Genomic DNA, 22,659 nt, shown 5'->3' with positions numbered 1-22,659 from the left:
GCAACACTGAACTGCCCAAGATACACCACACCACTCAACAACAAAATCCTATTGGTTGGAACATTTTTCCTATGCACATGAACGCACCATAAGATTCCTTTATGTCTAGCCTATGCTAAATTGCTGTGTGCATGTGACGGCTGATAATGCAGGTAGAGTCGACTGAAATTGCATTAAATCAGGTTGTTTTAACTAACATTATGCTGCAAGATGGGTTTTGTCCACTACATTTAAGTTCCCCTGTTATAGACTAACTTGCCATATTAAAAATTCCCAGTTTATTCCCATTAATTCCGTTTATTCTGTTAATTCCCATATATTACCGTTAATTCCCATGGAAAGTTTCCAACTTTGAAAAATCCCGGAATTTTGCAACCCCAAGTTGTGATGTGGTGAGTGTGTGATGTGGTGAGTGTGTGATGTGGTGAGCGTGTGATGTGATGTGGTGAGCGTGAGATGTGATGTGATGTGGTGAGCGTGAGATGTGGTGAGCGTGTGATGTGAGCGTGTGATGTGATGTGATGTGGTGAGCGTGTGATGTGATGTGTTGTGATGTGATGAGCGTGTGATGTGGTGAGCGTGTGATGTGATGTGATGTGGTGAGCGTGTGATGTGATGTGATGTGATGTGATGAGCGTGTGGTGTGATGTGGTGGCGTGTGATGTGGTGGCGTGTGATGTGATGTGATGTGGTGGCGTGTGATGTGATGTGATGTGATGTGGTGGCGTGTGATGTGATGTGATGTGATGTGATGTGGTGGCGTGTGATGTGATGTGATGTGATGTGATGTGGTGGCGTGTGATGTGATGTGATGTGATGTGATGTGATGTGATGTGATGTGGTGTGTGATGTGATGTGATGTGATGTGATGTGATGTGATGTGATGTGATGTGATGTGATGTGATGTGATGTGATGTGATGTGATGTGATGTGATGTGATGTGATGTGATGTGATGTGATGTGATGTGATGTGATGTGATGTGATGTGATGTGATGTGATGTGATGTGATGTGATGTGATGTGCTGTGATGTGATGTGATGTGATGTGATGTGATGTGATGTGATGTGATGTGATGTGATGTGATGTGATGTGATGTGATGTGATGTGATGTGATGTGATGTGATGTGATGTGATGTGATGTGATGTGATGTGATGTGATGTGATGTGATGTGATGTGATGTGATGTGATGTGATGTGATGTGATGTGATGTGGTGAATGGCGTTAGATGTGATGTGATGTGATGTGATGTGATGTGATGTGATGTGATGTGATGTGATGTGATGTGATGTGATGTGATGTGATGTGATGTGATGTGATGTGATGTGATGTGATGTGATGTGATGTGATGTGATGTGATGTGATGTGATGTGATGTGATGTGATGTGATGTGATGTGGTGGCGTGTGTTGTGATGTGGTGGCGTGTGATGTGATGTGATGTGATGTGGTGGCGTGTGTTGTGATGTGGTGGCGTGTGATGTGATGTGGTGGCGTGTGATGTGATGTGATGTGATGTGATGTGGTGGCGTGTGATGTGATGTGATGTGATGTGATGTGATGTGATGTGATGTGATGTGATGTGATGTGATGTGATGTGATGTGATGTGATGTGATGTGATGTGATGTGGTGTGATGTGGTGAATGGTGTTAGATGTGATGTGATGTGATGTGATGTGATGTGATGTGGTGGCGTGTGATGTGATGTGATGTGATGTGGTGGCGTGTGTTGTGATGTGGTGGCGTGTGATGTGATGTGATGTGATGTGATGTGATGTGATGTGATGTGATGTGATGTGATGTGATGTGGTGGCGTGTGATGTGATGTGATGTGATGTGGTGGCGTGTGATGTGATGTGGTGGCGTGTGATGTGATGTGATGTGGTGGCGTGTGTTGTGATGTGGTGGCGTGTGTTGTGATGTGGTGGCGTGTGATGTGATGTGATGTGATGTGATGTGATGTGATGTGATGTGATGTGATGTGATGTGATGTGATGTGATGTGATGTGATGTGGTGGCGTGTGTTGTGATGTGGTGGCGTGTGTTGTGATGTGGTGGCGTGTGATGTGATGTGATGTGGTGGCGTGTGATGTGATGTGATGTGATGTGGTGGCGTGTGTTGTGATGTGGTGGCGTGTGATGTGATGTGATGTGATGTGATGTGATGTGATGTGATGTGGTGGCGTGTGTTGTGATGTGGTGAGTGTGTGATGTGGTGGCGTGTGATGTGATGTGATGTGATGTGATGTGATGTGATGTGATGTGATGTGATGTGATGTGATGTGATGTGATGACGCACACACACACACACGCACGCACACACACAGACACATACATACACACACACACATACATACATACACACACACACACATACACACACACATACTCACACACACACATACGCACGCACACACACAGACACATACATATTATTGACACGCACGCGCACGCCAATAATAATCTAGGAGGCAATATATATAGTCTACGATAATATCACGATTGTTGTTTTAATGATGTGCAAATTGACACAAAAAAAAAAATTAATTACTTAGGCGGAAAACAATCGAAATCACGCATTGAACCCCCAAACATTCACTAAATTCAGGAGGTGTATGTGAAAGAAGCCTCTGGCTGCAGCACAGCAAGTCACGTGATCGCTAGTGGTCCACGTTGTCACACGCACGCCTGTTTATTTTGTGCGGCTACTTCATTCAAGTGGCATTGATGAGTTAAATACGCGACGCTATTATGATCTGCGTGATCTGGCAACCCTCCTTATGTGATACATTTATTCCGATGATACTGTTGCAGATTTGGTTTGTTTAATGAGCTCTGACGTGTGTGTGTATGCGTGTGTCTGTGTGTGTGTGTGTGTGTGTGTGTGTGTGTGTGTGTGTGTCTGTGTGTCTGTGTGTGTGTTCTCAGCTGGAAGTTGATGGGCAGATGGAGTCTCTGGTGCTGCTGCTGTCACCACGGCAGGTTCACTTGCTTCTGGACATGTGGGGAGGCTTCTCCCCCTCTGGTGAGCTACACACACGCATACACACACACATACATACATACATACACACACACACACACACACACACACACACACACACACACACATATATATATATATATATATATATATATATATATATATATATATAGTACATACACACACACATATATATATATATATATATATATATATATAAAGTACATACACACACACACACACACACATATACACACATACACACATACACATACAGTGGGCATCGCTTTCAAATGGCCACTTCAGTCGCGCATTCGAGCGTGAAGCTGCGTGAAGCTTTAGTACCACTTTCAGCCACTGTGTGTCGCCTGCCCCTGTACACGCCTTCTGTCAGTAGCCTGACTGCTGCCCCTTCTGAAAAGCAGGAGGCTAGGCTACCTTAAACATAATTGTTACCGAGAGAATCCCAGCCTACGACCAATAACAAAATAAATCATGCATAATTAAACACCGATTAAGGCCACGGTGTGGCTTAAGGCTTGACTACACGGTGGTAGCGAAAATCAAATCTGCTTTTGATAGCCTACCAGGACGCTTCCACAAAACAAAAAATATCTTAATTTGCTGTCTATGTTATTGTCAGTGTTGGGGTAACGCAACTACACAAATCAAAACAGTACCCACTGTCTTACTTGAATGCAATGTAGTCAATTGACTGCTTGACATGTCATTTTTGTTTTTCTGTACAATAAACAAATACATCTGCTTTATGCCGCAGAATTACATTCATATTTGGCTGACTGCAGGCCATACTTCCCTCCCCATATTCCAAGATTAAGTGGCCTATACAAAAGCACTTCATACTATCATAAAAAATTCGTTAAGCGAATAGCTATTTGCAATTTGACAAAACACTGGTCCTCATTTTGCCAATGCGAGGGAAGATATGAGCCTGTTGCATTTAGTTAGATGTCAGTCAATGCATAATTTTGAAAACCACTGGCTCGTAATCACAATAATTTAACACACGACAGTTGGATAGCCTACTTCATCATGTCCCCATGCCTACATTTTGTGAGTAGCATAGAGATCGTTAAAAACAATAAAGTAGGCCAATGGCTCTCCGTTTGGGACATCGAAAACGTATATTTTTAATAGGGTAGACTAACGTCAGAGATCTTTGACTTCAAAAGCCTCGGGATAACACGTTATCTCCACTATCATCAGTCATGCCCCTTGATCAAATTGGGAATGAAATAAAAGTTTGAGAACCACTGGCTTAACAAATTTACCTGCAGTCCAGAACACACAGAATCTGTTGCAATATTCTGATGATCGGCGATGATATCAGCAAATGTTTGTTTTCCAAAGTAAAGAATTTAACTTCATGCACAGCCGACAATGAATAGCTCATTACACTTGTTACTGTTAAGCGTAGGTCTAACTGGTATCATTACAAACATTATTCTGTGTCCTAAAACTGGCATATTTTATGGCATTGTGTCATGTAAGTTTGTTGCAAAATCTAGAGATATTGTGAGGTGGTCAGCGGGGGACAATTGAGACACACATTGGATTGTGTTATTAATTGAACATTCCACACTATCCACAGCTGTGGTAGGCCTATCAGGGGGCAGGAGGATTAAAAAAACACTCTTTAATAATCAAAAAATAAACCGCTTATGAAGTAAACTTTGTGACCATCAAAAATGGTTTATCGCCTGTAACTCCATGATAACAGGACATAACAGGAAGGCATTTTGCTGAGCAACGGAGGTTAATATGCTCTGTATTTTGTCCAAATGATGTCTGTCTATCATCGTTTAACTCGGAGAAAACCAGAATGTTTAATTTGTCCTCGTTTTTTGTAACGGGCTACAAGCGGGATTCACTTGCAGTTAACCAAATATTTCTTTATTAGGGCAGGGCAGGCATATTTCTGGCTATTAAATTATTTCTAAACCAGTCTGCTAAAGTTTGTAGTGAAGTCTGTGTAGGGTTTTCCAGGCTCCATTTCTTTTTTACGAGACACCCTGCTCACTTGAGACCTCTGCCGGTTGTTTGGGTTTGTTGCAGTGTCGTTGCGCAGTCACTGGAAAAATACAAATTAAAAGTCGGCAGTGATACCGCGTGATCCAGCGGACCGAGTGAAGCTGGCCAAGCTTACCCTGCCAACTGTACACACACACACACACACTCACACTCATATATATATATATATATATATATATATATATATATATATATATATATATATATATATATATATATATATATATACATACACACACATACATATATACACACACTGTCACATACAAAACGCTTGACAGGCACACACAGTCACATACAAGTGCATGCACATACATACACACACTCACACACACACTCACACACACGCACACACTCACACACACGCACACACTCATATATATACAGTACATACACATACAGCGGGGAAAATAAGTATTGAACCGTCATTTTTTTTTTCAGTAAGTATACTTCCAGTGAGGCTATTTGCAGGACATTTTCACCAGACATTAGTATTAACTTAATCCACACATAAAAAAATCCAAACATTAATGTTCATAAGTAGAGTTATGAGTAAAAAAGTGAAATGCCACAGGAAAAAGTATTGAACATGCCTACTGAAATTTCTTAAATACTTTGTGGAAAAGCCTTTATTTGTAATGAGAGCTTCAAGGCATTTCCTGTATGACGAAACTAATCAGTCGCAGTATTCAGGTGTGATTTTGGCCTATTCTTTCAAACAGATAGTCTTTTAATATTGAAGATTCCAGGGGTCCCTCTTGTAAATCCTGATCTTTAGATAACTTCCAAAACTGTTCAATTGGATTTAAGTCAGGGCCTTGATTTCCTTTCTCTGAAACCAATTGAGAGTTTCCTTTGCTGAATGCGTTGGATCACTGTCCTGCTGGAAGGTCTAGCCATGTCTCATCCTCATTGTCCTGGTGGATGGCAAGATTCTCCCAGAAAAATGGCTCCATTCATCATTCCTTCAACTGTATGAAGTCTGACAGTACCATGAGATGAAAAACAGCCCCACACCGTGATGCCTCCACCTCCAAGCCTCACTGTTGGTAGGGTATTTTTTTAGGGTGATGCACAGTGCCATTTCTCCTCCAAATATGGTGTGTAGTATGACCTCCAAAAAGTTAAATTTTGCTCTCACCTGACCAGAATACATTCTCTTAGTATTTCATATTCTTGTCCAAATGTTGTGTAGCAAACTTTCAATGAGCTTTGACATGTTTTTCTTCAGTAATAGAGTCATGTGGGGTGAGCGTGCATAGAGGCCATGGCGGTGGAGTGCATTACCTATGATTATCTCTGTAACAAGTGTACCTGCTGCCTCCAAGTCTTTCTGGAGCTTTCTCCGAGTGGTCCTTGGCTCTTAGGCTACACTTCTGACTATCCTTCTGACTTCCTGGTCAGAAATCTTGTGAGGAGATTCTGTGCATGGCCGATTGATGATGCAGTAATGTTCCTTCCACTTGCAGATAATGGGTCCAATACTGCTTACTGGATGATTCTGAAGTTTTGAAATGCATCCGTAACCAGTTCTATTGATATGTTTTGCAACAATAATGTTGCAAAGGTCTTGGGAGAGCTTTTTGCTTTTACCCATCATGAAAAGTTTCTTGTCTGACAACTTGGTAACGAAAAACCTTTTTATAGCTCATCAATATGTACTAACCCAGTTTACATTAATTTGCACAGATAAGAGGGATAATTACTCTCTAACTACGTATAGATTCTAGCTTGTTCCTTGCCATTCCTTGCCTTTGTGTACTGCTTTTTCTTAGCGTGTTCAATACTTTTCCCCTGTGCCATTCCACTTTTTTACTCATAACTCTACTTATGGACATTAATGTTTGAATTTTTTAATATTTGTGGATTACCTAAGTTAATACTAATGTCTGGAGAAAATTTCATGCAAATAGCCTCACTGGAAGAATACTTACTGAAAAAAATGTTGACGTGTTCAATACTTATTTTCCCCACTGTACATATACACATACATACACACACACACCATCACATACAAGTACGCACACACGCACACACACCGTCACATACAAGTACGCACACACACCGTCACATACAATTACGCACGCTCGTGCACACACACAGACACACACTTCTGAGCTGCTGTGATTGGCACAGGCGGAGCAGAGTGGGCGGGGCCTAGGGAGCGGAGGTGTCGGCCCATGCAGCAGGAGGACGAGTACCGGCTGCACATGGAGCTCAGCCGCTGCCTCAAGAAGGAAACCATGGCAACCACCGCAGCGCCCACACAGCAGGACCTGTTTGAGAGCACCACCAGGACCGCGTCCAGCAGAGGTGACTCCGCACCCTAAAACAGTGTGTGTGAGTGTGGGTGTGTGTGTGTGTGTGTGTGTCTGTGTGTGGGTGTGTGTGCGCGTGTGTGTGTGTGTGTGTGTAGATGTGCATGCGTGTATGTGAGGCTTCCTAAAAACAGTCTGTGTGTGTGTATGTGTAAGTGAGCGAGCGTGTGATGTAGGTACAGTAGATGTGTGGGTGTGGGTGTGTGTGTGTGTGTGTGTGTGGGTGTGTGTGTGTGTAGATGTGCATGCGTGTATGCGAGGCTTCCTAAAAACAGTCTGTGTGTGTGTGTATGTGTAAGTGAGCGAGTGTGTGATGTAGGTACAGTAGATGTGTGTGTGTGTGTGTGTGTGCATGCTTGTGTGTGTGTGTGTGTGTGTATGTGTGTGCATGCTTGTGTATGTGTTTGTATGTGTAAGTGAGCGAGTGTGTGATGTAGGTATGTGTGTGTGTATGTGTGTGCATGCTTGTGTGTGCATGCTTGTGTATGTGTGCGCCTTCCAGAAATATTGGCACCTTTGGTATAGTTGACTAAAAACGTATATAAAAAGTAATCTGTTAAAACAATGAGCGGAAAATCCAACCTTGAAGGGAAGCAAGTTTATTTTGAGAAAAAGGAAAATCTCAGGAAACAGATATTTTCAACAAAAACTCGTCACTAAAAATTATTGCCACCCCTGCTTGTAATACATTTTTAAGCCTCCCTTTGCCAATGAAACAGCTTGTAATATTCTCCTATTATATGACATCTCATAAAGTTGGAGATTACAAAGCAAGGGATTTAAGGCCGTTCGTCTTTTTTGTTTTGATCTGGAAAATGTTGAGGTTTTTCTTGATGTTCATGATGCCATGCACCTTAATTAGGTTCCATAGACCTTTGGGAATAAAAATAGCCCCACAATATCACAGCCCCTCAACCATAATTTTCATTAGGCATGGGATTCTTTTCAGTATAGTCATTCTTCTATGTATGCCAAACCCACCTAAGTTTCTTGCCAAAGAGTGCAATTTTCATTTCAAAGAGCGCAATTTTCATTTCATCTGACAATAGACCACACTTCCAGACAAAGTCACTGTACCATTTAGTAACTCCTTCCGTTTACATTGGTAATTAAATGACTGGAAAGGCTGTTACCTGGCATGCCCTCTAAATAAGCTATTAGCAATGAGGTCACTTTTGAAGATTTTTGGGGGGACTTGGTGACCCCAAGATGACACCTTTGTCTGTAACTCTCCAATAGTGGTCCTATAGTGGAATTTTTTGCCTCTCTTCCCATCCTCCATACTGTACGTGGGGGCGAGATAACCTTGGGTCTTTGTCCAAGCATGTTTGTCACATTTCCAGTTGATTAGAATCATTTAAGTATAGTTTTAACTGTAAATACAGGCATTTTCAACAAAGTACCTAGTTTTTATAGCCATTCCTGACTTAAAAACACATTTCCTTGTATTCAAATTAAGGGCCAATCTCAATTCTCTATTTTACCCCTTCCCCTTCCCCCTTCCCCTTAGCCGTTCGTCTCACGCGCAAAACTATCTCAATTCTCATTTCGATCGAGGGGTAGGGATAAGGGCAAGGGGTAGATACCCCTTAAAACCAAGCAAGATCGGGAGCTTACTTGAAACCGAGGGGTAAGAGAAATACCCAACATACACCACTCACACCGGAAAAACAAGCACACGAGAGATTCATTGACATGAAATGTTGGCATTAATAAGGATTATAAAATTAAAATGGTAATTGTTTTATTTTGCATTCAATCTTGTGACCATATATTGAAGGTCCTGTTCTTCACGAGGAAGTTTTCAAAAAAATTGCTGTTTTGTGAATGTTAACAGCACATAATTATTCTTGTTAATGTCTCGCGATTTTACATATTTCCATGTCTACCCTTGAATTGGCAGCATACCATGTCAGAAATGTAAAGTCCAACAGCAGCTAAATTCGCTGAAACTTTTTTACCTTCGTCTGATATGAATGCTGCATAGGCCTACTGCTGCGACTCGATAGGCTATTACAGGTAGCGATTGCTTCTGATGTCAAGTAACCACCATTTGGATATTATTGTAAAATATCAAAGGAGTTGTGGGATGTTTAGCAAACTGCATGTTTATTTTGTCCCCCATCCCTGTTTCATTCAACCTCGACCAAGGTAGGCTGCTAACTAACATAGGCACGCTCAGCTGTTGTTGAAATAATTCCTGAACGGTTTTATTCAGGCTGAATTGCAATTATAGCCTATTTGACGGAAGACAGGTTGCTAGTGACAAAATATTAGCTTTCAGTGTGGTACAATGCCATCTAATTAGCTTCTGTGTCACTTTATTTCAAATACCTTTAGAAAAAAGAAAGTCATGAACTACTTCTGAGAGTTCAGACACTCTGATTAAGGGCCCGCCCCAATACACTCCCTACCCCTAGATTTTGCCCTAACCCTTGATTTTTTGCACGTGTAGGGCTAGGTGTCCCATTACTTTAGGGAGCAAGGGGAAGTGCTATTTTTCCCCTTAAAATCAACCTCAAAAAATATAGCCAGGACCCGATGCAGGCTTAAAGCGAAGTGGGAGATGAAATTACTCCAGGATACTGCGGCGGAGCTCACCGAGCCGGGCCAAATTTTTTAAATATTTCATATATATTATTAAAATGTTTAAATATGTTGGAATATGTTAGTTTGATGCACATCTGATGGACTGTTGAGTTTTGAACACTAATGTTAGAAAATATCTCACTTAAGCTATCTCCGACATGTTCATGATATCTGCTGAGTTCTTTGAGAGAGTCTGCCCATCAAATAACTAGGGTTGTAACGATATACAATAAACCCAATCGCGACATTCATATCCATCGATACTGTGTCGCGGTGTGAAAAGGCAGAATCAGCGACACACCCTTTCTAGTGTTTCACGGTGCTTTGCAGCTTAGACGGCCGCAAAGCTAACCCACAACTCCCCTTTTACTTATCGGTAGCCTCCGATGTCCAAAAAACCAAATAAATAAAATATAAATAAATAATAAATAAATAATAATTTCATACCTCGTCCTTGCTTTCATTGTAGACTATGTAACTTTTACCAAAAACAGTATAAGTAAACCCTCCTTGCCCCCGCTCTCAAGGCCTCTCCCTCCTCTCCTCCCTCTCCTCTCTCCTCCTCCTCCTCCTCTCCTCCTCTCCTCTCCTCTCCTTGCCCCGCTCTCTCGCCTCCCTCCCTCCTGCTCAATGAACACATTGACTTAAATAAGACATTCAATCGTGGAAAGCAAGGATGCATAGGAGACTAGCTAAATTACTATTAATCCACTTAGCATCATTACATGCTGCACATATTTGTTTAAAACTCTTGCATTTAAGTTGAGCCAAACGGTCCACAGAGGATGCAATCTGCTCTGCCCTCCACCCAGCCCTCACCCACCTGGAAAAAGAGACTCATATGTGAGATTGCTGTTTATAGACTTCAGTTCTGCATTCAACACCATAATACCACAACAACTCATCTGCAAACTTGACAAACTGGGACTCAGTACCTACCTCTGCAACTGGCTACTGGACTTCCTCTGTCAGGAGGCCTCAAGTAGTAATGCGATGTTGGCAACAATATCTCAAGCAGCATCACACTGAGCGGGGGGCCCCAAGGCTGCGTGCTCAGTCCTGCTCTTCAACCTGCTGACGCATGACTGCACTGCAACCTACAGCAACAACCACATAGGTGAAATTTGCTGGCGACACAACTCTGGTGGGTCTCATCACCAAGGGCGGCGAGACTCAATACAGGTTGGAGGTCGACCCTCTGACCACGTGGTGCAGGGACAACAACCTCCTGCTGAGCGTCAGCAAGACCAAGGAGATTGTTGTTGACTTCCGTGAGGTCACACCCAACACCTGCCACAGACCATCGACGGTGCTGTGGTGAAGAGAGTGAGCAGCACCAAATTCCTGGGGGTGCACATCAGTGAAGACCTCTCCTGGACCACCAACACTGCATCACTGGGAAGAAAGCTCAGCCCGCCTGTACTTCTCGCGGAAACTCAGGTGAGCAAGTGCTCCACCAGCCATCATGACCACATTCTACCAGGCACCATTGAGAGCATCCTCTCCAGCTGTATCGCTGTGTGGGGTGGAAGCTGCACTGAATACAACAGGAAAGCCCTGCAAGCATAGTGAACACAGCTGGAAGGATTGTGGTGCTTCACTCCCCTCCCTGAAGGACATTTACACCTCCCACCTCACATAAGGCTGACCACAATTGTGAGTGATGCAAGTCACCACTCACAATTTGTTTGATCTACTGCCCTCTGGGAAGAGGTACAGAAGCCTGGCCTCGCAACACCAGACTCACCAACAACTTCATACACCAGGCTGTTAGGATCCTGAACTCTCCCCCTCCCCCTCCACCCTCAGCTACATAACATCCTGGACTTTTAGACCCACAATGGCTGCCTTGCACTACTCCACTTGCACTACTCCACTTGCACACTTGCAACTTGTTGTTGTTGTCCTGTTGTCCTGAACACTTCTGAACACACTTCTGCTGCTCTTACATAACTTGCACCACTATGCCACTTGCATACTCTAGGTCAAACAAAAACCTCAGCCATTTATTGGCCTGACTTTTGCACTATTATATTGACTGTCTACTGTATGCACAATTGCACAATTTCTACCAAATTTTGCTGCTCTTATTTCTTCATTGTATGTGCCTTCTTATTTTTACTTTTTATATTGTTTTACTTGAATGTTATGTTTGTCTGTGGACCTAATTGGTAAAATATGTCTTGTCTCCACCGTGGGATAGTAGGAAACGCAATTTCGATCTCTTTGTATGTCTTGACATGTGAAGAAATTGACAATAAAGCAGACTTTGACTTTGACTTGAACAGTCCAATCAGTAGACTATGATAGGCTAAGCTAGCCAACTATGCTACTTTGTTTACAATATTTCCAGGCTTCAACCAGACAGCTGAATTAAAGAGGTAGAGTTGTAATACAAAATAGTAGGCCTAGGCTATAGGCTAATCTGCATAAAGTGTGCTGTCATAAATATCAGTCATTCAGAAAAAATATTTTTATATCAGGATATAAAATAATAGATATATTATATTGTAATCCTCTTGTGTTCTAATCTAAAGGAGGCTATTAAAATGTTATTTAATAAAATGTCTAGCCCCCCAAAAAAAAAAAAAAAAAAAAAAAAAAATCGAGATTTGTATCGAACCGTGGGTCAAAAATCGTGAAACAAACCGAATCGTAAGGTTGGTGTATCGTTACAGCCCTACAAATAACGTTATATACAGTATCTGATCTGAGTAGTTTCGTCAATATTTAAGGTGTGTGTTCTGGCATTCACATGAACACGTATATCTTTGTTGATTAACCAGACGTAGATAAACCAGCACAGTCCACACAACAATGACCGCTGGAATGGGCATGTTCCTGAATGAAAATAGTAGCAGGCTACTACCGTAGACATGTCGGCGCCATAGCATTAGGTGAGCACGTTTCGCTACGCCTAATTTGCATATAGTGGTGTCCCAATTCATAGGGAAAGATCTTCACCTCCACTTCCCTTGTTGAGGGGGCTTTAATGTTGAGGGCAATCAAAACCAAGTGGAAGTTTTAAGGGGGGAGAAATGGGACGGGCCCTAACCTAAATAAGTTGAATATAAATAGGAAAAATTATTTTGTTACATTTAGTATATGATTTTCTAGGGGTGTCAATCATTTTGGGCAATGTGCTTTTGTTAAAAAATATTTATTTATTTTCTCAGAATACATTTGCTTCCCTTCAATGTTGGATTTTTCCTCATTGTTGTCATTGTGAGATTACAATAAATCACCAAAATATTTTTATAAATGTTTTTAGTCAACTTTCACAAAGGTGCCTATAATTCTGAAGCGTACTGTATGAGTTTATGCATGTATGTGTATGTTTACGTGTATGTGTGAGTTTATACATATGTGTGTGTGTGTGTGTGTGTTTATGTATGTGTGTGTTTTTATACTTGTGTGTTGATCTGTGTTTTTCTTCATCTTGTGAAGAGGAAGTGTTTTTCTCCATGGCTGAGATGGACATGTCCCACAGCCTATCGTCTTTGCCCCCTCTCGGGGACCCGCCTACTGTTGACCTTGACCTGTCACTCAACAGTAATTACTCCGCCTCTCTCGGCGAGTCACCATCTGGCCAAACAGCTGTAAGTCGCACGCACACACATGCACACACGCACACACACACGCACAGTACACACACACACACACATACACATACACATAAGGGGCAGCCATGGCCTACTGGTTAGGGCTTCGGGCTTGTAACCGAAGGGTTGCTAGTTCGATCTCCGACCAGCAGGAAAAATGTGGGACACTGGAGTCTTTCGACGGATTCTAAATGAAATCAGGTCCGTGGGTCTCCAAAAGAGCCTCTTGGGCTGTAACTTTTACATACAGTCTTACAGCTACCATTGAAATTCTAGTCAACTCTGGCCCGAGTTTGACGGGCATAGCAACAATAACTAAGGGGCCGTGGCTTTTGCGATCGGTCAATTAGTAAAGGCCAAACTAAATGTGTAGTCCACATGCTGCAGTCTAAATCCAAACTAAACAGGCTTTAGTCTACATCTTATTTCTACTATCTATAATTCACATGCTGCAATTAAAGCAGTTAATCCTAACCCATAGCCCTAACACTGTGCCACATGGATATGATTTGATACTAATAAATAATATAAATAAACTTGCCTAGCATTGGACATGATGAAGTTACTGTGTGTGTGTGTGTGTGTGTGTGTGTGTGTGTGTGTGTTCCTGCTTAGGCTGGATGGGACGAGTATCTGGAGGTGAACCGACAACGAGATAAACAACAGGAGGCTACTTACACACATACACACAAGCTGCACAGACAGACCTGTAAGTACACACACACGCGCACACACACACGCGCGTTAATCCAGACTATTCTCGCCAGTTTCCCTCACAGGATCAAAAGAGTGTGTAAGGGATAATGGACGACACGGTGGTCTGTTCACAGAAATTAATGCACACGGTTGAGGTTGTAAAACGGCAGTGGAATAAGCGGGAGTCCATTATCCCACTTATTCCACTGCTGCCACTTGCGTTGTGTTCATTTCCTGTTACAATTTAAAAGTTTTAATCGCTAAAACTGTCTTGTTTGTAGAACTTCTTTCTTCCGACACATCAACTAATTTCTCAACTTGCAGGAAAAACTACCGTTACTAGTTCTAAATGGATGGTTGCTACTAGCTTAACGTTGGCGCTAATGGAACACGTTGTGTATCTCATAAATGACCCCACTAATAATACCCGGAATGTTATCAAACTTCTACAGTAGTACAAATAGGTTCTGTACTCATAAAACGAGGCATTGGAAAGTTTGTAAGTATACCAGGAGTTTATTTATGTATCTGTGCTGCTAGCTACCACTGCGTCAACGTTACATCCGTGATTTGGGAAAAGCCTGTAAAAGTCCTGGCAGAAAGCAATTACGTAAAAGTTTTTCGGTATATCGAAAGTTTTTTATATTTTTTTCCGAAGTGTTTACAACTGCTTTACATCCTGATGCATCGCTTTCTGTCAGGACTTTTATGGGCTTTCCCCAAATCACGGAAGTAACGTCAACGCAGCAGTAGCTAGCAGCAGAGAGTAGAAGCTATCAGGCAAGTGTTATTTAAATAAACTCCTGGTGTACTTACAAACTTTACAAACGTTTCTGTCTGTCTGTCTGTGTGTGTGTGTGTGTGTGTGTGTGTGTGTGTACGTACGTGTGTGTCTGTGTGTGTAGCGTGTCCTGAGCTGCTGCTGTGTGTTTATTTATATATATATATATATATATGTGTGTGTGTAGCTCATCTCCCTGATGACTCGTGTCCTGAGCTGGTGCTGCGCTTGACTGTGGAGCGCCTCCGAGTGGTGGTCCTGCACATCGACCCTCTGCCCCCGGCTGACTCCGCCCACAGTCCCTCTACACCAATGGCCACACACTTCTTCCAAACGCTGGCCGCACACAAGCTCCTCCCCCATGGCTGTGTCCAATCACGAGACGTCTTTGACAAGGCCTGCCCCCATGACCACCTCAGGTGAGTTGCCCCATGAGCACCATGTCTACTGATTGGTTCAGGGATGATGTCATGAGGGCCATGGCTACTGATTGGTTCAGGGATGATGTCATGAGGGACATGGCTACTGATTGGTTCAGGTGCGTTGCTCCATGAGGGCCATGGCTACTGATTGGTTCAGGGATGATGTCATGAGGGCCATGGCTACTGATTGGTTCAGGTGAGTTGCTCCTTGAGGGCCATGGCTACTGATTGGTTCAGGGATGATGTCATGAGGGCCATGGCTACTGATTGGTTCGTAGATGATGGTGGACATTCTAATTGGGAAGCCACAGCTACTTACTACTATTGTCTTTAAAGGTGTGCTGTGTTAAAAATGAGGTGTGTGTGTGTGATTCTGTTAAAAGCTGTGGCGCATTAATGGTGTGGTGTGTGTGTGTTTAATGTGTGTGTGTATCAGAGGTGATTGCTCTGAGACTACAGGGGAAGCTCCGCCTCCTTATCATTCTATCACTGTAAATATCACTAAAAAATTGCATCAAACACTATTATTGCATTAGCCTACTATTCCAACTAGAGAATCCAACACTATTATTAAATTAGCCTACTATTCCAACTAGAGAATCCAACACTATTATTAAATTAGCCTACTATTCCAACTAGAGAATCCAACACTATTATTAAATTAGCCTACTATTCCAACTAGAGAATCCAACAGTACTATTAAATTAGCCTGCTATTCCAACTAGAGAATCCAACACTATTATTAAATTAGCCTGCTATTCCAACTAGAGCATGCCAAAAACGTGTTCAACTTCATGGCTAGTTTGTTCAGCAATAAGGTTTTGCCGGTCATCTATTGTGATTTCCACTCCCCTAATACAGTACATTGCTTTGACGACACAATCCATTACAAACCCCACAGACGCTCGGCTTCACTGGACTTTCAATGGCATTTCAGAATGGGCTGATCTCAGTGCAGATAAGCTAGATGTTTATTGGACAAAAGCCCCGAATTCGTAATTTCCAGGGAAGCCCGGCATCTCAGGAAGTGAATGGAGCAGTGGGGTGGCCCTGACACCGGCGTCTCAGGGAGTGAATGGAGCAGTGGGGTGGCCCTGACACCGGCGTCTCAGGGAGTGAATGGAGCAGTGGGGTGGCCCTGACACCGGCGTCTCAGGGAGTGAATGGAGCAGTGGGGCGTCTCAGGGAGTGAATGGAGCAGTGGGGCGTCTCAGGGAGTGAATGGAGCAGTGGGGTGGCCCTGACACCGGGCGTCTCAGGGAGTGAATGGAGCAGTGGGGTGGCCCTGACACCGGCGTCTCAGGGAGTGAATGGAGCAGTGGGGTGGCCCTGACACCGGCGTCTCAGGGAGTGAATGGAGCAGTGGGGTGGCCCTGACACCGGCGTCTCAGGGAGTGAATGGAGCAGTGGGGTGGCCCTGACACCGGCGTCTCAGGGAGTGAATGGAGCAGTGGGGTGGCTCAGGGAGTGAAGATAGAGCAGAAATGGTAAATATAAGTATAAACATATAACCAAACTCTACTGTACAATAGAGACAGTAGAAGATAAGAAAAACTAACAAAACTAAATACTAAAAATTCCACAGTGTGCTTGAGGGTGATCAAGCATGAGACGCTTGCAGTGACAGGGCCGGGACTGGCCTGTAGTTCTGTGTGCATGGCAAGGTGCTCAAGAGAGTGAGTGTCATGGTGAAGGTGCAAAAAGTAGTCCAACAGTGCAAGAGCAAGGTCTAGAGACCAGCATAAATAATACATTAGTCCAATAGTGCAAGAGTAAGGTCTAGAGACCAGCATAAATAATACATTAGTCCAATAGTGCAAGAGTAAGGTCTAGAGACCAGCATAAATAATACATTAGTGCAACAGTGCAAGAGTAAGGTCTAGAGACCAGCATAAATAATACATTAGTCCAACAGTGCAAGAGTAAGGTCTAGAGAGCAGCATAAATAATACATTAGTCCAACAGTGCAAGAGTAAGGTCTAGAGAGCAGCATAAATAATACATTAGTCCAACAGTGCAAGAGTAAGGTCTAGAAACCAGCATAAATAATACATTAGTCCAACAGTGCAACAGTGCAAGAGTAAGGTCTAGAGACCAGCATAAATAATACATTAGTGCAACAGTGCAAGAGTAAGGTCTAGAGACCAGCATAAATAATACATTAGTCCAACAGTGCAAGAGTAAGGTCTAGAGAGCAGCATAAATAATATGGACAAATAGGAGAGTAAAGTATAGTGTAGATACAGTGGGCAGTGCTTCGACTTGGCCAGCTTCCTCGCTGTCCTTGTGGGATCACGCCGCATCCGACTTTTAATTTGTATTTTTCCAGTGGCGCTGCAACGACGTTTAACATGTATATAGCCCTGAATATCATTTTAAAAGTAGTCTGACAAAGCTTATTGTTTTGTGACACAGCTAAACACTGGTACCTCATAGAACGTCTATAACATAGCCTAGGTGGTCGCGAACTCACAAAAGTAAAGCAGATAGAAAGAACTCACGCATAAATCTAGCCTACAACATGCAGACAGCTTTATGCTTAGGGGGAGAAGTACAAGACTGTGCTTTATGATTGTTGCCTTCTGATGGTATCTTGCTAATTCACTGAACTGCATTAGGTGACACAAATGGTATTGCCTTTATCTTATAACTCCTTGTCTGAGCGACTACCAGGCCTATGGTTTTAAAAGTCGGATGTTCCCTGACAAAGACATTCGAAAATTAAGACGGTTTATTGACTTGAAAAATACACTAATTTTTGCAAACTCCCTTCATTCAACCCTTGAAGACATCGCGGTCTGGTGCGCTGGTCTCGTACCATTTAATTTCTCAGAATTTAGGTCTACTAGTCCTACAATAACGTTTTTACTTTTTGTATGGTTATTGCTTGACGGGGGATCCCAAGCAGCTTTCCGCCATAAGGCATTTCCTAATTCACCCGACACTGATATTCAAAATGTTGAAACTATTTCGGCATAGCCTATAAGCAGTTTAATTAAATGTAATGTTAGTTGTAAACAAGCGGGCTACTTGGTGAGGCTTGGCCTCTCAGATGCCTTCGTGCCTTAAATGGCAATACAAATCTTCACGATAGGCCTATTAACTGACCGCCCGATTCACACGTTGGCTGGGGGGGCAGGGGGCCATCAGACATTTGTTCCCAAGGGTCTATGAATTGATAATCCGCCCTGCCCCACACGAACGCAACTTTTCACCTCTGAGACAGCTGAAAAGAAGTCTAGAGGACTCCTAACTCACTAAGACCTACTTACTGTAGGCTGCGCAAACCACAGGCCTTTTTTTGGGCAAGCCTGCATTCGAGGCAGGCCTTCTGTTGAAGAATTTTATATAAATCCCTGCTAACAGTAATCCTCCAACCCCCCGCTACCACAGCTGTGGATAGTGTGGCATGCTCAGGCTTTATGTCTCCTTCTTGCAAACTAGGCCTATAGCCCAACCATTTACGTCTTCAAAAAATAACAACTTGCCAGATATGCCTTCATATCTTTGGGCTTCATTCAGCATTTTGTTCTTCCACTGGAAATTACTCTTCTACATTTGCTGCCTGCTGCATCCTTTCTGTTTGTATTGTTTAGAAAATGTTTGACGCCTTGAGTTAATGCATTAAAACATTGTTTGCTGGTAACCAGCCACAAATAGCCTACAGATTCTTGCGCATGCGCATATTCTCTATTCTCTCCAAAATGTGCCCGCTCTATAGACTGGCCAAGTGCGTAATTCTATGCATAAAGCAGATGTATTTGTTTATTGTACAGAAAAATAAAAATAACCTGTCAAGCAGTCAATTGACTACATTGCAGTCAATAAGTAGGGCAAATTACAAAACCAAAACGTGGGTCATAGTTGTCTAAGCCTCTGCTGTGAGGCCAAACCCATGAACAAAGACGCATTGATATCTGTAATAGTTTTTTTTTGGCTTAAACAAGCTCACAGCCTAACGAGTCATAGCACTGAAGGGAGAGGCAACTGGCATGTGATCTCCCCATGGGCCAATGGATGTATAAGTTTTCTCCTGTGCCCACGATATTTAATCCAGTGTTTTGTCAAGTTGCAAAATGCTATTCGTTTTAATGAATTTTTATGATAGTATGAAGTACTTTTTGTATAGAGTACTATCTTAATTGCTTTATACTCAATACTTGACCAATGGCTATTGCATCTGTCTATTGAAAGTGAGAATGTGGCATGTGATCTACTGAGTAGGCTTCATAAAATAAATAGTGCTGTCAAACGATTAAAAATTTTAATCACGATTAATCGCTGAATTCCTATAGTTAATCACGATTAATCACATATTTTATCATATGATTAAAATTCTATTTTGCATTTCTGAACTTTCCAGGAGTCCATATTAACAATAAAGCAATTATTGTTTATCTTGATTGGGATTCAAATGAACGTTAGTTGTTCTAACGTTACTAGTCGTTGCAACAGCATGTGAAAAAACTACAAAGTTTGTTACACCAAAATGAACGTTAATCTCGCGATTGACGCCATTAAAATAGGTTTCCGTTAACGCCCTTAATAACGCGTTTAACTTACAGCACTAAAAATAAAATAAACAGATTGCTAATGGCCTACAAGCTGATCTGGGGTGCGTTTCCCGTACAACTACGGAGGTTAGCTTTTTACTAACAGGATGGATCGTTCAACTAACCAACATGTAAGTTACGACTGTTACCCAAAACTGTCGTACTTACATAGTACTGTAAGTTTGGACCATGATAGTTTCCAAACTTCAGTAGTCTGGACTAAGGTGGTTAATGACGTTTAGTAGCACGTGAACGGGCACCTGCACATACTTCTGTGGCGCGTGCTAAGGCCGGCAGATGACAGCCGCCGTTGCACAGCAGTTACTAGTCCCCTGTCCAAGAGTTGAATCTGGGTTAAGATTTTGACAACAATATTGACATCGTTGTTTTCCTAAGTTTATCTTTTATGCAAATCATATTATCAAAATCAGAATCGGCCTTCTTGGCTTGGTTTGCGTAAACTAACAAGGACCCCCATGAAAATCAAAGGCTACATATTCTCAGCTGACCGTCAAAAAGCGCACCACCTTATTATTATCTGCAGGTGTGTGACTTTTACTTACGTGCACATGGCTGCAAATTGACTTTTAATTTATGTATTTTCTGCCTTGGGCCTTTTAATATCAATTAGAAACCTAAATATATTTATAATGATTAATTTGCAAACAAATTTCAAACTGGCGCCAGTGACGTCTTTGACATGAAGATCCCTGGAACTATGCTTCTACTAGCATTCTACCACAGGTCGAGAGGTGTAGTTGTAACTACACAACTTTCACGATAGTGGTTGCGAACGTTCGTTGCTACTATGGTTTTGGGAAACACTAACGTAGTGGAACGATGCATTGACTATGTAAGTTCCAAATGTGAACGTAATTCTCATGCATAAAGCAGATGTATTTGTTTATTGTACAGAAAAATAAAAAAATGACATGTCAAGCAGTCAATTGACTACATTGCAGTCAAGAAGTAGAGCAAATTAATTTCTTAAACCAAAACGTGGGTCATAGTTGTCTAAGCCTCTATAGCGTAGCCTGTTAAAAACGCCGCGAGAAGCCTACCCAAGGCTACAGATTCATTCTGAACAGTTATTTCTCTACTGACTCAATTATCACACCACTGTTTTGATTTGCGTAGTTGCGTTAACCCCAACACTGACAATAATGTAGACAGCAAATTTCGATTTCCATTACCACCGTGTAGTCAAGCCTTAAGCCATACCCAAGTAGCCTAAATCGAGGTAAATCGAGCTTTTTCAGAAGGGGCGGCAGGCAGAGCGATGTACAGTGGCAGAGCCGACGACAGTGGCTGAAAGTGGTACTAAAGCTTCACGCAGCTTCACTGTCGAATCTTGGCGACTGAAGTGGCCATTTGAAAGCGATGCCCACTGTAAGGTAATATAAAAAACTATGTCAGTGCAAGAACAGGTTGAGGTAATAGGGTTACAGCCATTCAGTATTGTAGCAGAAGCCATTGGTCATGTGTGCTAATATAGCATGAAAAACAGTGTAGCAGTAAAACAGTAGTAAAGCAGTAGTGGGCAGTCAGTACTCAAACATGGAGAGGGTGGAGAGGCAGACAGACTAAGCAGAGAAGTCTATCTCTCCTCTTCCCTTTAGTGAGGCATTGAACAGTTCAATGGCCCTGGGGACAAAAGACTTCCTCAGCCTTTCAGTTGTGCATGGCAGTGAGCGAAGTCTCCAGCTGATGAGGGTGACTGTGAATGGGACAGTGGGATGACTCATGAAGTGAATGAGGCAGTGGGATGACTCAGGGTGTGAATGGGGCAGTGGGATGACTCAGGAAGTGAATGGGGCAGTGGGATGGCCCTGACACCGAGCCTCTGTATGATGATTGGAGGAACCGTCATAGTGGCTGGACTTTTTTTGATTGACAACTAGGGCTGGGCGATATCGTCTGTGACAATATTGTGATTGTTGTTTTAACGATTTGCAAATTGACGTTATCGAGTATTTAAATTACTTGGGTGAGGGGGGGGACTCGAAATCACGCATTGAAACCCCACACATCTACTAAACCCCACATATTCACTAAACCCCACACTAAACCCCACACATCCACTAAACCCCACACATCCACTAAACCCCACACTAAACCCCACACATCCACTAAACCCCACACTAAACCCCACACATCCACTAAACCCCACATATCCACTAAACCCCACACTAAACCCCACACATTCACTAAACCCCACACATCCACTAAACCCCACACTAAACCCCACACATCCACTAAACCCCACACTAAACCCCACACATCCACTAAACCCCACACTAAACCCCAGACATTCACTAAACCCCACACATCCACTAAACCCCACACATCCACTAAACCCCACATATCCACTAAACCCACACTAAACCCCACACATTCACTAAACCCCACACATCCACTAAACCCCACACATCCAGTAAACCCCACACTTCCACTAAACCCCACACTAAACCCCACACATCCACTAAACCCCACACATCCACTAAACCCCACACATCCACTAAACCCTAAACCCCATACATCCACTAAACCCTACACATCCACTAAATCAGGATGCAACAGAAGCGGGAGAAGCCCCTGGCTGCAGCAGAGCAAGTGTCACATGATCGCTAGTGGGTCAACGCTGTCACGCACGCCTAATGTTTATT

General features: G+C 42.7%; 1 protein-coding gene across 1 annotated transcript in view; it reads left to right on the top strand.

Moving 5' to 3' along the window:
• The window catches only part of atg2b (autophagy related 2B), a 154,532-nt gene that overhangs the window by 30,966 nt on the left and 100,907 nt on the right, over positions 1-22,659 (top strand). Inside the window, 5 exon segments of the mRNA XM_048249342.1 lie at positions 2,926-3,022; positions 7,169-7,345; positions 13,387-13,538; positions 14,157-14,250; positions 15,206-15,437. Of these exon segments, the coding sequence (XP_048105299.1) occupies positions 2,926-3,022; positions 7,169-7,345; positions 13,387-13,538; positions 14,157-14,250; positions 15,206-15,437 (752 nt within the window).

This window comes from Alosa alosa, chromosome 1 (genome assembly GCF_017589495.1).
Source record: "Alosa alosa isolate M-15738 ecotype Scorff River chromosome 1, AALO_Geno_1.1, whole genome shotgun sequence".
Taxonomy (NCBI): domain Eukaryota; kingdom Metazoa; phylum Chordata; class Actinopteri; order Clupeiformes; family Clupeidae; genus Alosa; species Alosa alosa.
Note: the sequence above shows the minus strand (reverse complement) of the source record. Positions and strands in the feature narration are given on the sequence as shown.